Genomic DNA, 15,184 nt, shown 5'->3' on the forward strand with positions numbered 1-15,184 from the left:
AGCCATTAGCTTTTACATGCTCACAGGAAGTACATTTTTCTACTACAACATGCAGGTGTGCTGTTGTAGCACTGGTAACCCGAGATTTTTTTGTACATGGAGCGAGAAAAATTGGGTTTAGTGTTTTAGGTTTTCAAGGCCACACCGACATCCGAGTCGCAGACCACATGTTAAACAAGTGCCGACATACATTTTCTTTTTAAGTGAAAGGCCTCTATAACTTTGAAAAAATACTGGCAAGAGGACCCTAAATAATTGTAATATACTAATACCTTTTCTACAGCCCAGTTTCGTTTCCCTGGAGGCAACTGTCATGATGCAGAAGGTGGTCACATGGGAGCAATGACATCGCAACATTCCGACACTTTTTCTTATTAGAAAATTAGAATAACAGCTTCCAGCTCTGCATGAGGCAGGAACTGCAGCAATGTTCTCTACAGACATTGTGTCCATCATCCAATGGGTGTAGTTTTCCAGGACCCCTGGCCTTTCTTAAAATTCCAAGACTGATTGACTGCATTTCGGGGCACCTCTAAAGCAGTTGTCGAGCATCTGATATTTCTGCAAGAGCCAAGCACGTTCCTCGGTCATCTTTTGTCGATCCCCAAGCCCAAGTAAGGGCCACTCCAGCTTGCTCGGTCGTCTGCCGTGCTGCCACATCGGGCCTCATGAGAAGTACCATAGCAGGCAACCGAGTGAGCCGGAGCAAGTGCCAAAACATTGCAATGTTCTGCTCCTATGTAACCACCTCCTGCATCATGGCGTCACAAATGCAGATTTCCTCGTAAACAAACCCAAAACTTGATAGAAAAAGCTTTTATAGTAAATTATTCTGGGTGCTTCGAGGTTTGACAGCATTTTCCCAAGTTCCTTGGTGGAAGACCTTCATTTTACAAAAGACAAAGTAGAATGAGACACCAGTACTCTTCAATAGACGAGCTCATAAATATACACCAACTTTTATTCAAGTGGCCTAACCAAAAAAGTGTTGTGTAATGCAACTTTTTCATATTCATACGTATGGACTTTTCTCTCCTGAACTTACCAAGATCACTGTGGCCTTTCTGAAGGTTAAGAAGTTTATTGACAGAAGGCTGAACTATTATAGTCCTGCATATAATATTGCTGTAAACTGTGTACTCAAGCATTACGAAAGTTTACCATGGGACCTCCTATCTAAATACATGGGATTGGAGAGATTGTTTTTCTTGGCATTCACTGCATTGAATGTGATGTGGTTTGTTGTTGTATTAAACAGAAAATGTTTAAATCTACCGACTGTAACGAGTATATTTAGTTTTTAGGCCAGTTAAAAAAAAAAAGGCTAAAAGTCACAGATTGCAAGAAAACAAGCACGAAGCTTAAAATTTTCATTAGGCAATGAACAATATTGCAGTTCTGTTAACTGCACCTAGCGAGACATCCTAAGCAAAAAAAAAGATCGATGTATATTAAATACAGCGCTCTGAAATTTAGCACTAATTTGTGAGCAAGACTTTTGCAATGCCCTTGCAAACTGGGCAACAATTTTGCAGTACAGCATATTCATTTTTGGTGCAGTGCTAGGTACTCGTAAACCTCGTATTCCAATTCTTAAAATCTTGCCGATTTTCAGCACTTACTGTAAAAATTTCAGGCCTCAAATAAAATTTACGATTTCTACAGCATGTAGCTGTCGTAAATCGAACAAAGTTCATTCAAATCAGTTGACCTATTGCTCGACAGTGGGACAGTGTCCCGCTTGTCAAGGCAACTTCACTGCTCCATGGTGATGAAATATTACAACTGAACTTTCCGTGTGTAGCATTTTCATGTAGGTTCACTTCCACATCAATTAACAAGGCAGAACGATTGTGCTAATGGTTTACTTACCCTTCATTATTTACAATCACTATAGCAACACAATGATCAAAATTTATTTCTTGCACTAGAATAATCAGTAAAATCCAGAGCACCATTTCTTGCTATATTCCTTCATTGAAAATAGGCGCAGACATGTTTTCATGAAATCTATGTGCTTTGAATATCTTGGGTAGGATGGCATCTCAATTTGCCCTGCACGCACCCACCAAAATAGATTATCAAATTGTTAGCCTCGCCTACACATCACAGGGCTATATATGAGAAGTGCATAGCATTAAAGGCTTTTCACGAAGCTTCTATTTTCGAGATCACATCCGAGATCCCTTGTGATACTGGGCAGCCTTGAGTAAAGATGCTAGTAACTACAAAGCATGCTCACTATAAATACAATAAAAATATGCAATGCACATGCTATTTTTATGGTGCACTAAGGCACAGGCTGCTTCTGATCATTTTATTGGCAGCCAGTAAGAGGTAATAGAAGCAGGCCGTGTAGTGCCTTCCACGATGAAAATGGCCTGACATACAGGTCTTGCTTTTTTTTTTCTCCAGTAAATATGCTTGCCAGCTTCAGATTTGGCTTTTCTTGCATCTCGGACCACAAACACACTTGAAATGATTTATAGACACAAAGCGATCTGTTGTCTGCTTGTGTCCATCAAAGGGCTAGCGCTTGTCTAATAACAGCACTTCTGTGTTTATGTATGTACTTGATTAGGTAAATCAGAGTTGGCCCCCAGGTAAAGCATCCTCTTCACTTTTTTGGTAGCTGAGCTACCATGCCATGAGTGCCGCTGGTTTTAGGCGTAATGTTGGTGAACTCTATGTTTCCCATAAAGCGACGAGAGACAAATCCGAAGACCATTTAATAGCTGCTTGCCAAGTACATGAGGTGTTCCGCAAGAACTACACATGCCGCGGTATATACAGTGAAGAAATGACTGAATAACCCAGTGTCCTGGCGTGAAAGCACAACCAACAGCTCTGCCGAGTCTGTGTCACTAAACGCCAGCTTATTTTGAGATGCCTATTCTTTCATCTGCCAGAGTCCTCGCATCACGTGATGGATGTGTTAAACCACAGTCACAAACATGTCAGCCAACACTACACAGTCACTCCCATCAGCATGTACAACACAACCAGCACACACACGCACAATGACACAGTCATAAACATCTGAAGGTAGCGCTCGGTGGACAAAATGATGATGAAAAAGGAAGCGAGCTTGTTGGCCATTTCGCAGTATATAATAAGAGTATCAACCCTTAGAGCCAAAGCAACACCATGCGCTTACTGTATATAGTACACTTATAAATAGTTTGAGAACCTTACGACGGTTCCCATCATCATTAACTCAAAGTGATTACAAATGGTTATAAACTGAGGCGTGCCACGCCGTTCTCACTTGCCAACAGCAAAAACTTGACATTGCTAATGTCGTTAACATAAAGAGTGCCCCCGAATCTGCCCACGCAACATGCAAGTCTTCTGTTAGAAGAACCCAAGATTTGCATAAGTGGCAAATTATGCTACTAACACAAACATACAGGAAGCGTGGCAATACAGCATAAGCTATTATGTGTGCTCTATAAGCAAAATTAAAAGCATTTCAGCATTGATTGTGGAATCTCGTGCAAAGCGAGCGACAGTGAAGCATGCTCTACACTCAAAGTGCCACGCGCACGCATTGTGAAGAAAGAAAAAGTTGACTCTCAATGTCTGGCTGAAACCGTAGAAAACTGCAAAATATAAACTGAATGTGCTTGGATACGAAAGCAGTGTTGATCCACTTTCTCACTCTATAAGAGCTACACACACATCTCTCAGCTACTGCACACTAACAACAGTGCCACAAGTATACTTTAGAATCCCGTTAATACAGTTTTCAAGGGACCAAGCAAAACGAACATAACAGCCGGGAAATCACGACAGTGAGGAAGGCCACAAATCGCCATAGCAACGTCAGAAACAGCTCTGTGCGTGTGCATAATTAAGAGACACATACAACATTCCGTGATAACAGCCCCCTTTCATTCTTAGTATGTTTCGCTGCACAACAAGACTGTACTGCAGCGAGACTGACTTTAGCGAGCCAGCAAAAACTGGACTGTGTTGCAACATGCTCATCCAGACTTGACGATTGCATACTTCTGAAATTTCTTACTTCCAAGTTTGCCTATGCAATGCTAAATTTATGAGACTACTAATCAAGTACAACGTAACATGCAGGAACATTACAAAACGACAGCATATCGAATGGAAACAATATATAGGATAGAGACCGGGAAAACGCAACGGTGAGGAACGTATCAACGGGATTCCGCTGTGGTACAGTCAAACTTGGATATACCGAACCTGGGTAGATCGAATTATTGTCTAAATCCACCCCCTTGGATATCCCATGCAAAAGCATAGCACCCTACCAAGTGCATGTCGAATTCCACCACATTAAGCATACTTTATATTTCACAATACCTATATATTGAACTATATTGCGAGCACCTTCAATTTTGATATATCCTGGTTCGACCGTACTACCTCTCCTGAAGAAATAATTCCTGCCAGTGTGCGTAAAGAAAATTATGCAAAAAAGAACACTTTTCGACAATAACACCAGCACATATCCAACGAATTAGACACGATAAAGGCAGCAACGCTCAATCTGTGTCGTACTTTCGTGTGTGGTCGCATGACACCACCACCAACCACCGTGCCAGCCAGACGTCTGCTCTAGTCCTCTCCCCTTCAAACAACACTACGTGCTTTACAAACTTCCTTCACAAGGTAGGAACTCTCTGGCAATGCACTAAAAAAAAGGAAAAAGAGGCCACTTACATCCCGCCACAAATTGGGCGTTTCCGCGCCTCAAAAAACCAGCCTACCCGAGGATGAGTTCCCCGAGACTGAGGACTGACTCGCCTCATCCGAGAGCGAGACATGGTCCCTGCGACGCGAAAAAGGCAACAGTCGATTGACCAGCAGTACACAGCAGGCTAAAAGTACGTTAGGCATTTTCGTTCACTTCTTGGACGAATCCGCCGAGTCTCCGGATGGGATCTTTTCAGATTCTGTAGCGGTGCTACTGTCGCCCGCTTTATCCTCCTTCGCCTCCTCCTTGATGGCCAGCGATTCTAGTTCCTTCGTGGGCACTTCGGATTCGGGAGCGGCTTCTGGAAACACAACACACTCTCAGTGGTGGGAATGGCCAAGAGTGTTTTTGAGCAGAATTTGTAGCAGGAAAAATTGTGACGATGATTTCAACGATGCAGTCAACGATGATTTTAAATGGTTATTGGCCGGGCGCTATTTACGGGCGTCAAAAATGGTACCGGAGTACCGGTGCACATCATTGTGGATATTATCGAGGAAGACAATATGCGTACGCGACCGTTCACAACCAAATTACAACCATAACATGGCCCCACCGAGTCAACCTGCACACTCAAAGCAGAAAATGTTGCGAGTTCCCAGCAGAAAAGCAAGCCACAGAAAGGCACAGAAAATTTGTGCCAATACAATCACATGGTATGCAGGAGGGCCGTTCGTGCAAATTTATTTTACACGAAGGCAAAAATTTTGCTGCTGTAAAGCGGTACCTCAAGCCAGATTTCGCATAGAACTTGTCAGAAACACCTATTTCCGGCTTGCCCTAGGGATATTTTTAAGCAGTAACTGTAGCTCTAAATGTTTGATTACGGTACAGTGGAATCTCGTTGATACGATTCTGCATGATACTTTTTTGGGATACTGTAACACATAATCCGTTTTTTGTTCTTTTCCTGGCCAATGTCTTATAGGAGTGATGTATTTTGGATAATACAATTTTCGTTTGATACGTTGTATTTTCTGGTTCCAGTAAAGAACGTATCAACGAGATTCTACTGTATTTACCATATTCGCTACTCGCACCATTTTTACCGCCGTGAAAATTGGGCTGAAAATTGCCTCCGTGTTGCAATCAAATACGAAACCAAAACTGACTTTGCGACGTTGGTATGCTTTACTGCATAGCACAGGTTTATTGCGGCGAAGTTGACTCGGGTGGGCGTTAAATTGCTACTTTGCTTAGGAGCTTTCATAACATTGCTACGTTAGTTTCCTACTTTAGGCACATAGAAAGTGGGTGCGCATTCGATTCGGCAATTAGAATTAGGCAAATACAGTCAAACCTCGTTAATACGTACCCGCTTAATGTGTAATTGGGGTTTAAACGTAGCCGCGAAGATTCCCCCACCCAGCCCCCATTGAACCCCATGTATTGGCTGACCGCTTAAGCTGTAGTCGCTCACTGCCCAACAAACGGTTAGTGCGTACTATTTTTGTTTCTTATTTACACGCACAGGCACAAAATCAGCAAAATCTCATGTGTGCAGACGTTCGATTCTCGAGCTGCGATGCCCGGACGACAGCCGCCAGCTATAGTGAACTTGAAACGTGGCCACCCCGACGTATTTCCTGCTCATGCAGCTGTTGCCGATTGCCGTGGACAAAAGCATGGCCTTCGAGATTAGCTCCCAGTAACGCGAAGAAGCCGGCGGTAGGGGGTGCGAATTTGCTGTCGCCGTCAAATCCAATTCAAGTACCTAGTAACCGCGCAGAAGCACATTTTATTGCGAAGTGCATTTCTGCCGTCACCTTGGACGTCGCTTTGAGTTTTCGTATAAAGTCCAAAGAGCAACTTGTCGCTGCGTGCCGTGCACTGTATGTGCGAGCAAAAGCTTGCGATGGTCAGCCGCTTATCTCGCGCGCGCGAGGGAGAAAGGCGGGGCAGACGCGCACTGCTTCTGTCGCGCACGGCGGGGGAGGCGAGAAAGGGAGGGTTTACTTCGGGGTCGGCCGCCGTATCTTGAAAGCGATCTGCTGCGTAGAAAAAGTGCGCGCCCGCACAGGCCTCATCTTCAAAGCGATCTACATACAAAGTTCAACTAGCCCTGGTAGATTCGTATGCACTGTGCTTTTGACATCTAGTTCGCGTTGAAGCTCACTTCGGCTGCCGCGCCTCCTCACTCAGCGTTCTGACAGCGAACTTCTGCGGTCATCGAGTGAGATGTGTTCATGTTTACCAGCGCACGCATTACACCGTGCTTGTTAATTTAGTTAGTAAGCGGGGCCTCATGGACAAACTAGCTCGCAGCCTTATCGAGTTCGAAGATGCCGTCGTTGCGGCAAATGAAGATTACCGATTTAGTGAAGATTACCGATTTACTGATTATCGTTTAGTGCGTACCTAAACGTTGTTCCAGGCCAACTATGTATTAACAAGGTTTGACTGTACTGCCAAATGAATTAGCGGTGCGTTTTGGAGTTTTTTTTTTTTCTGCACCTAATATAGTTCGATCAACTATCAATCCTGTCAGGGTTAAATTGCCAAAAGTCGACTGTGTAATGAATATAATGAACCAGGCAAGCACTCCTCACCTTTGCTTTCTTTGAGTAGCGCAATTTGCATTTTCTTTGCTTCTTCAAATTTTTCCTTGAATTTTTGGGCATCTGGAATAAAAGCAAGGAGGCCTCTGCTATTGCAATGCAAGCATTTATGCTCAATCGTGTGAACAGTAAAATCCTGCTGGAAGGGGAAAATTTACGAGTAATAAAAGCTGGGTGACACAACAGGCAAGCAAATTCGCTGACTGCTGAGTGCAACAACAACATTCAGAAATTCTAAAGAAAAGGCTGGGCTCTCCTTCGATCACATAGCGATTCCATTCCAGTTCTTTTTTTTTGCATTCTGTCACTGGTTCCAGCAAAGCAATGCTCTGCCTATACCATCAATGACGCTATAAAAGAGAATCAACCGAAAGTAATTACTACAGTGTACCGATCCTTAGCACCTCTGAAATAAGATAAAGGACTTTACTTCAGTAAGAAAGATAAAAGATCTTGCATAGAACATCAACATGGTAAACCTTGCAGACTACAGGACAAGGAAGAAAGAACACGCATTGGTGTTCAGTCTTCCTTTCTTGTCCACCCGCCTGTGCTGTTTGATGTAAATTAAATTCAGGGGTTTTACTTGCCGAGACCAAAATATGATTATGAGGTACGCCATTAGGGGGGGTCTCCAAATTAATTTTGACTACCTGGCGTTCCATAACATGCACCTAAATCTAAGCACTGTAAAACCTCGGTAATTCGGATTTCACTGGAAAGAAAAAAAGAAAAAAAAAAAGTCTGAATTGTCCAAATGTCTAATTATGACGATTCTTCTTTCTGGGGTTTTACGTGCCAAAACCAGTTCTGGTTATGAGGCACGCCATAGTGGAGGGCTCCGGATTAATTTTGACCACCTGAGATTCTTTAACGTGCACTCAACGCAAGCACACGGGCTTTTTTGCATTTCGCCTCCATCGAAATGCGGCCGCCGTGGCTGGGATTCGATCCCGCGATCTTGTGCTCAGCAGTGCCATGCCTTAGCTGAGTGAGCCACCCCGGCGGGTACTAACCACTGTAGTATAATGCATTAAAAAAAAAAATTGCGCTTAGGAACTTGTGCAAGTTATTGTACACTACACAGGATTCGGAAGTGGTAGCACTTGTGCAAGTACCTCTGAGGCCATGACAAGCAATAATGTAGCCGACAAGGACAACGTTCTGTACATTGTAAAGACGGACATGTTCTCGAGAAGATTGTGACATTTGCTGTGCGAGGCTGCAACAGCAAATTAGTTCATTTCATCTGATTATGAGGCACACTGTAGTGGAGGAATCCGAATTAATTTTGATCACCTAGGGTTCTTTAACGTGGATCCAATGCACGGTACGCGGGCGTTCTTGCATTTTGCCCCCTTCCACTACGGAAGCTGGGATTTGATCCCGCGATGCAGTAAATGAATGTAGCACCAGACGAATTGCTGGCCCCTTTGAATGCTTTGCATACAAGGAACAACAAGTAGCACTAACAAGGGACACAGGCAAACAGACACTCACTCTCCACGCTTCCGAACCGTAGTGCTAGCAGTTCTGGCTTCGGCTCCTCATCTGCAAAGTCGGCCACGGTGCTCCAGACCCACGCTTTGTCGCTACCATGGCTTGGCTTTAGCTCCATGCCCGGGTGCACTGCAAGAACGCGAAGGGAGATATTTGCCCAGGGAGCTAAGAAAGACGATGCACGCAATACAATAACTAGCACATCTGATGGATCACCAAGGACACGCACACTTCATGAGGAAGGAGCGATAAAACATCTTTCAGTTGATAGTCAGCAATTGTGAGGTCCTTCTCATTCCACTTGTGTCCATGCTTGCCTTTTGAGTACCAAAAAAGATCTGTTATAGCTTTTGTTGCAAGATGCCAGTCCTCTACGTCGAATGCACCAGGCTGACCTGGGCCTGTGTTTTTCAACTTTTCACTTCAGTTTACATTCTTTTCTTATCAAGCATTGCCAGAACCATGACTTGATCATGAGGCACACTGTAGTGGGGAACTTTAGGTTAATTTTTGACCACGCGGGATTCTCTTAACGTCACGCGATGTATGGTGCACAAGCAATTTTGCATTCCACCTGTACCAGAGTGCGGGCCACCGTGGCCAGGATTGAACCCACTAGCAGCACAATATACTAAATTTGATCGTTTCACAGCTCAAGCACACGAATGCTCGTAGGGTGGCAGCTCTTACCATAGTGGTTGGCGCAGACTTTGAAGGTCTTGTCACGGCGCATGAGAATGCGGCAGTGGCCAGACTTGTTGCAGAGGATCTTCACCTCGCCTGTGCCACGCTCCTTCCACTCCGGTGCCTCGTCTGGCGCCGTGACGTACCTGTAGAGTTTTCCCCGCCTGGGCAGACATTGTCGCAACACATCAGGTACCATCATAACAAAATGAAGGGCAAACAGGGAGGGCTACAGCACTCTATCAGCAGCAAACTTGGCAGGTCTGTTACAGCCTCTGGGATTGGCTCAGTTTACTCAGCCAGACAGCCGTCCATACAAAGTGGGGAACAGAACCAAAGAACTTTGCTTTAAAATGTTCTCAATCATTTCTGTACCCGTCTACACTGGTATAACAATCTATACATGACAGCAGAAGGGACACTGTCCAAGCATTTCAGTACAAAGTGCATGTACAGCTTGCATGCACATTTACATTATTTGATGCAGTTTATCGACACAGAGCTTTACCGTTGAGCTATGAGGGGTACCGTAATATGGGACTTAGATATTCATTCTGACTGCCTACGTTCTCCAATGTGCACCTGAAAATCATTACATGAGCATCCCTGCTATGAACCATCAAGCTGGCTTTCTAACAGAAGCCTGCTAAGTTTTCATCGCTGCTGAGCTCACCACCATGAACAGTCTCATGCTAATCACATGCTGGCAAGCATCCACAAAAACCTCTTCTAAGCATTCCGCAGAAGCCAACAAAACCGGCACACATGTGCATGATAAATCTGACGATGGTCTGGCAGCTAAGTTTCGAGCAATAAGGCACTGCAGGGAAGCCACCTTACTATTTCTGGGAAGATATGCAGTACAAATGCCTAGATATTTTTAAAATCACAATCCATTTGACAAAAACACACAAAACCAGCTATTAGGGTAGCCTGCAACTCTCCTGCATGCAAAGCAATGTAGTATTCAATGCACATGTGTACACAGTTTAGACCACAAGGAGGAGCTTTACGGGTTACCTAACTAAGCATGCCATCCTTTTGGATCCAGTGTTGGCTTTCAGACTTGCATAGCTGGCATACAATGTGGAGGTTCCTAGGGAAGTTGCCCAAACATAAATCATAACTGCTTTACTGCTCATGGTGTTCACTAGGAATGGCAAAACTGACCCAGTCCCCATCTTAACAAATTACAACATACCCCAAATTACCAGCGGCAAGTATCGCAAGTTTGCCTTCTGTTATGACTAAAGCCCCTCCATGACATTTTCCGCCACCCAGAGGAGCATTGATCAAGGAGCTTCAGTTATGAGAGGTGCTGATGCAACTTGACACAGGTACATGTTTTATATAGGCCTTCATTTGGTTTTTAACAGTGAAACCTTACAGTGACAAATAATGTTAACCTTGATTTTTCCACTAGGTTTATATAGGCAACTTGTAGAAATTTGCGGCTTTGTCACAAACTAATTTACTCTAATGAATTTTAGCAGCTTTTTACAAAATTCAAGTATTAAGTAACACCCCTCTAACAAAAACCCAAATACACCACATGATTGAGTCACCTGCAGATTTAAATCAAGTATGTATGCATTACTAGTGGCATACACACATCAATACCAACATCAATTCCACTCCACTTAGTGAAAATGCCAAAATTTGGGAATAAAAGCTTAAATCGTGTGTATTTTGATTAGCACATGGTCTTCTGAAGCCAGCATCAAGAAATAACGAATGGCTAGAAATATGAAGCTTATTGGTATGCAGTCAAATTGCGCCAACTCAAGCCGAACAGGAAGTTTGTCTGAATTACCCTGACATAACTTGATGCTTTTTGAGAATGTTTGAACACATGTGCTTTAGAGGTTGATCATGGTAACTGTTGCTGAATCAATAGAAGCAACCTGTGTAATCTGGGTGTACGGTTAGGTACACCCAGGTTACACAAGCAAGTACTTTTAATCATGCTCGAGTTCATGCATGTCAATCTCAATGCAGACACAGCACTGCTACACGACTAATTCTAAGCACTCTCAACTTGTCGTTTTGTTTAACACAATGCTGCGTGAAAGATATTCTCCAATATGGTTTAAGGCTGCACCTAACCCACAATAGGTTTTTGCATCAAATAAAAACAAACGAACTACACCACTTTTCTGAAAACATAGAAAAAAGCGATACCGAGCACATAGCCTTTTCTTTTATGTCAGGTTGAAAAGCGATACTGAAAACCAAAAAACCTGTCACACTTCAGGCTGAGATTTCTTATTTATGCACACTACACCCCTTATACCGTAGGTAATAGCACACTTGTTGAGCACAAAGAGATCGGGGTAGACAAAATTTTATGCCTTGTCATAGACACTGCGTTTCGAGCACTAACAGTGCACTAATACTTATACAGGTGTCACACGGCACACTTTTCATTGTGACTAGAGATCAAATTTTGCAGTCGCAGTTGGCTTCTTTGTGCTAGCTTCAGGAGGGAGCCAATAGCAGTTAAGAATTTTGATCTGAATCAGGTTCGATCACTATCAAAAGCCATGTGACCTCTGTATCAAAGGGAACACCAATTTAGTATTCAATGTTACATAACTTCAGAAAATTTAAGAATATTGACAGCTAACATGATGCATTATATAGAAATGAACTGCTACAAGATCATTGCTGGCACCTTCTTGTATAATGATCCAATAGTAATCGCTGCTGGTGATTCAATTAGGCGCTTCCTTTTAACAATGTACCACACTATACATGTTCTCGATTTTTGAGCACACAACAGAATTTGCGCACAATTATTTTATCCCGAACTTGACTACAGCGCAAAAGTTTTTCTTTGTGCTGCAACAGGCTCTGGTGCTCAACAAGCACACTAGTGACGGCACTGCCCACTGTATTTCTGCTCAATATCTGATGCACGTGATCTCTCTTTCGAACTCGAAAAAACATTTGTCCATTTCAGGCTTATTTTGTCCTCAAACAACAATCGTCATCATACATGTTTTTCCTTTCCATAGCAGAGTAGCGCCTGCTACGTTCAGGTCACGAATGGCATACGCGTACAAGCGGCGCACAGCGTTTGTGGCAGGACAGTAGCGAGTGCAGAATCTTAAAATAAAATATACACAAGTAGATAAGCCCCCAACCAAAGTAGTAACAATTGTTTTTTTTTTAGGGGCGAAGCTCCTTAGGGTGTGGGTCTGTCCCTCCTCTGTAGTAGTAGTAGTAGTCGTCGTCGTAGTAGGTAGCCACGTCTACTCTTATGAAAAAAAAAAAAATTCCGGAAGTTGTGTCCGTAGCGCGGAATCGAACCAGGTACCCCTCGCTTCCGAACGCTAGCCACTACGCCACAAAGCGCACATGGACACACGCACCACGATGACAATAAATACCCAACAATCACGAAAGACTGCGCGTTTCTAACGCGTTTGTGCTAGCGCGTTATGGCCCGTGTAAGAAGCTGGTGTAAGACGCTGTGGCCTCTCCGCCTTACCCCCGTATTCATAAACGCTCCTCGACTTGAACTTGACTTGCCACCGCCTTGGGCAGCGCGTTCGAAACGCGTTGAAGGCGGTGGCAAGTCAAGTTCAAGTCGAGGAGCGTTTATGAATACAGGGGTTATACTCTCTCAGCAGTCATGTGATGGCGTCGGCAAACGCGGTGCACGTTCCGGCATGTGTAAACGGCTGCGTAAGACGCTGTGGCCTCTCCCCCTTACTAGAGAGTACTGCACGTTTCTAACGCGTTTGTGCTAGCGTCCCCTTAAGCGGGAGATGGTGCAATTATAATGAAGGGCGCTGTTATAAAATAGGAATGACGTCACATATGGCGCGTGTCATTGGTGGAAGTCAATCGTTCGATTTAGTGCGGCGAGACTGGGCGAATTACACGGAAGATTCACGGTTTACCGATGATTCCCTCCGGAGCTTCGCCCACTCATCATCATTCACCCCGTGGATATGCGGTGCTTTTTTTTTTAGTGTACACCAAGAAAGCATGCAGCACTTACAACTTGACAAGGACCTCCTCATCTTCTTCGAGCGTTTTCACATCTATCAATGGCAACTTCATGACCGGCTCAAAGTGAATGTCTGGACTGTGCGAACGCTCATCTTCCTGCATGCAAGCAAGAGAAAAATGAACTTCAAGCAAGAACAGCATTGTACCCTGTGCAGGCTGAGAATCTGGCAATTCTGTATATCAAATGCTTGTTACATTACAGTTGATTCTCACACCATACATTGCTTCACTACAAATGTCATCAGCCTATATTTATGTCCACTGCAGGACGAAGGCCTCTCCCTGCGATCTCCAATTACCCCTGTCTTGCGCTAGCTGATTCCACCTTGCGTCAGCAAATTTCTTAACTTCATCACCCGACCTAGTTTTCTGTCGTCCTCGACCGCGCTTCCCTTCTCTTGTATCCATTCATATATAATGAAGAAATCTGCCGCTGCAAAGGATGTTGCGGCACATTTTAATCGCCACTTTCACGCGATTATGTATAAATGAATGAACGCCGTCGACTTTACTAATTGCTTAGTCGTGTACTGAAGAAAATAAAACGCTCATCTTGCCGACAATGGAGTAGTAGTAATAAACTTTAATAAAATAGTTTTTTTTTTTTTTTTCAACCGAAACACCATATGCCTGCCTGCCCCATCCACCCCCTGCGTCTTTTCTTTGAACCTACAATAGAACTTTTTACAACGAAACACCGCGTGCTTGCCAACCTCACCAGCCCCCCTCCCTTTCTTCGAAAAAGCAGTGAATACAATGGGAGATGCTGGATCATCTGACTAACCAAAGCACACTGCGATGATTCAAGTGCTCAAGTTTGACAGCATGCCTAGGGCTAAAACCAGGGAACACAGCTAGATCCATTGCACAATGCAGCAAGCTGGAATGCTGTATCCTCACCAAGTTTTACAGCGAAAATTTTGCTCTCAAAAGTGAAGAACAAAACACTTACGTGTTCGCTCACGCTGTCGTTCCGGCTTTTCTCCACGCAACCAGAGTCATTCTATAGAAACAAAAACAGAGATTTCAGCAAAAATATGTGTACTATCGACCATCACTGCGAATCGAACTGCTCGGAATAATAAAATCACCGTAAGACGCACGAAAATCTAAATATAGGGACGCGCCAGGCCACCGGCATCTGATGACAGAAGCTACACCACATCGCTTTCCTAGACTGCATGCATGTAATTTATTGCGTAGCATTAACGAAACTATGCACGAAAAGATGCTTCGACGCGCTCTTATGCGCGCGGAACAATCGCCGAATGTTGTGTTTCAGCATTGGCAACAAAACATCTTTTTTTTCCTAACATGAACGCAACAAGTATAAGCCTATCAAAGAGACTTCATTGTTCAACCATAGCTTCAACGGATACATTTAATAAGTGCCAAAATAAATCAAGCGGGTCATGCATATTATTCATCGGCAAACTTACAAGTTCGTCACTCATTATTCAGCGTGATTAAAATGGATTTACAACGACGACCCACTACAATTTTTTTGCTCGTAGCTTTCCCGCTCAGCAAAGACTGTTTTTACGATGCGCTGTTGATGGACACCATGCGCATATAGCGAGTTTTTAACAAATCGAGAAAAGCCCAACAGTCTCTCTGAGCGCTCAAAAAAACTTTATAATGTTGTTTTCAAAAATAAATATTGCAGGTAACCTTTTTTTAATGTTTGGAT

At 43.7% G+C, this 15,184-nt stretch overlaps 1 protein-coding gene across 1 annotated transcript; it reads right to left on the reverse strand.

Annotated features, from left to right (window-relative positions):
- Positions 1 to 2,710: 2,710 nt before the first annotated feature.
- LOC119446399 (ran-specific GTPase-activating protein) lies at positions 2,711 to 15,083 on the reverse strand. Its single transcript, XM_037710822.2, has 7 exons — positions 14,934 to 15,083; positions 14,447 to 14,497; positions 13,484 to 13,590; positions 9,481 to 9,638; positions 8,791 to 8,919; positions 7,282 to 7,353; positions 2,711 to 5,033 (listed from the first exon to the last, which is right to left on the reverse strand). The coding sequence occupies exons 1-7, from the start codon at positions 14,946 to 14,948 to the stop codon at positions 4,882 to 4,884; spliced, it is 684 nt and encodes a 227-aa protein (XP_037566750.1). The 5' UTR covers positions 14,949 to 15,083; the 3' UTR covers positions 2,711 to 4,881.
- Between the last annotated feature and the right edge of the window lie 101 nt (positions 15,084 to 15,184).

This window comes from Dermacentor silvarum, chromosome 3 (genome assembly GCF_013339745.2).
Source record: "Dermacentor silvarum isolate Dsil-2018 chromosome 3, BIME_Dsil_1.4, whole genome shotgun sequence".
Taxonomy (NCBI): domain Eukaryota; kingdom Metazoa; phylum Arthropoda; class Arachnida; order Ixodida; family Ixodidae; genus Dermacentor; species Dermacentor silvarum.

Coding starts and splice junctions, on each gene's coding strand:
- LOC119446399 (XM_037710822.2), bottom strand. Junction 8,920..9,480: donor AGTCTGCGCCAACCACTATG/GTAAGAGCTGCC, acceptor GCGTTCTTGCAG/TGCACCCGGGCATGGAGCTA. Junction 5,034..7,281: donor GCTACTCAAAGAAAGCAAAG/GTGAGGAGTGCT, acceptor TTGTGTTTCCAG/AAGCCGCTCCCGAATCCGAA.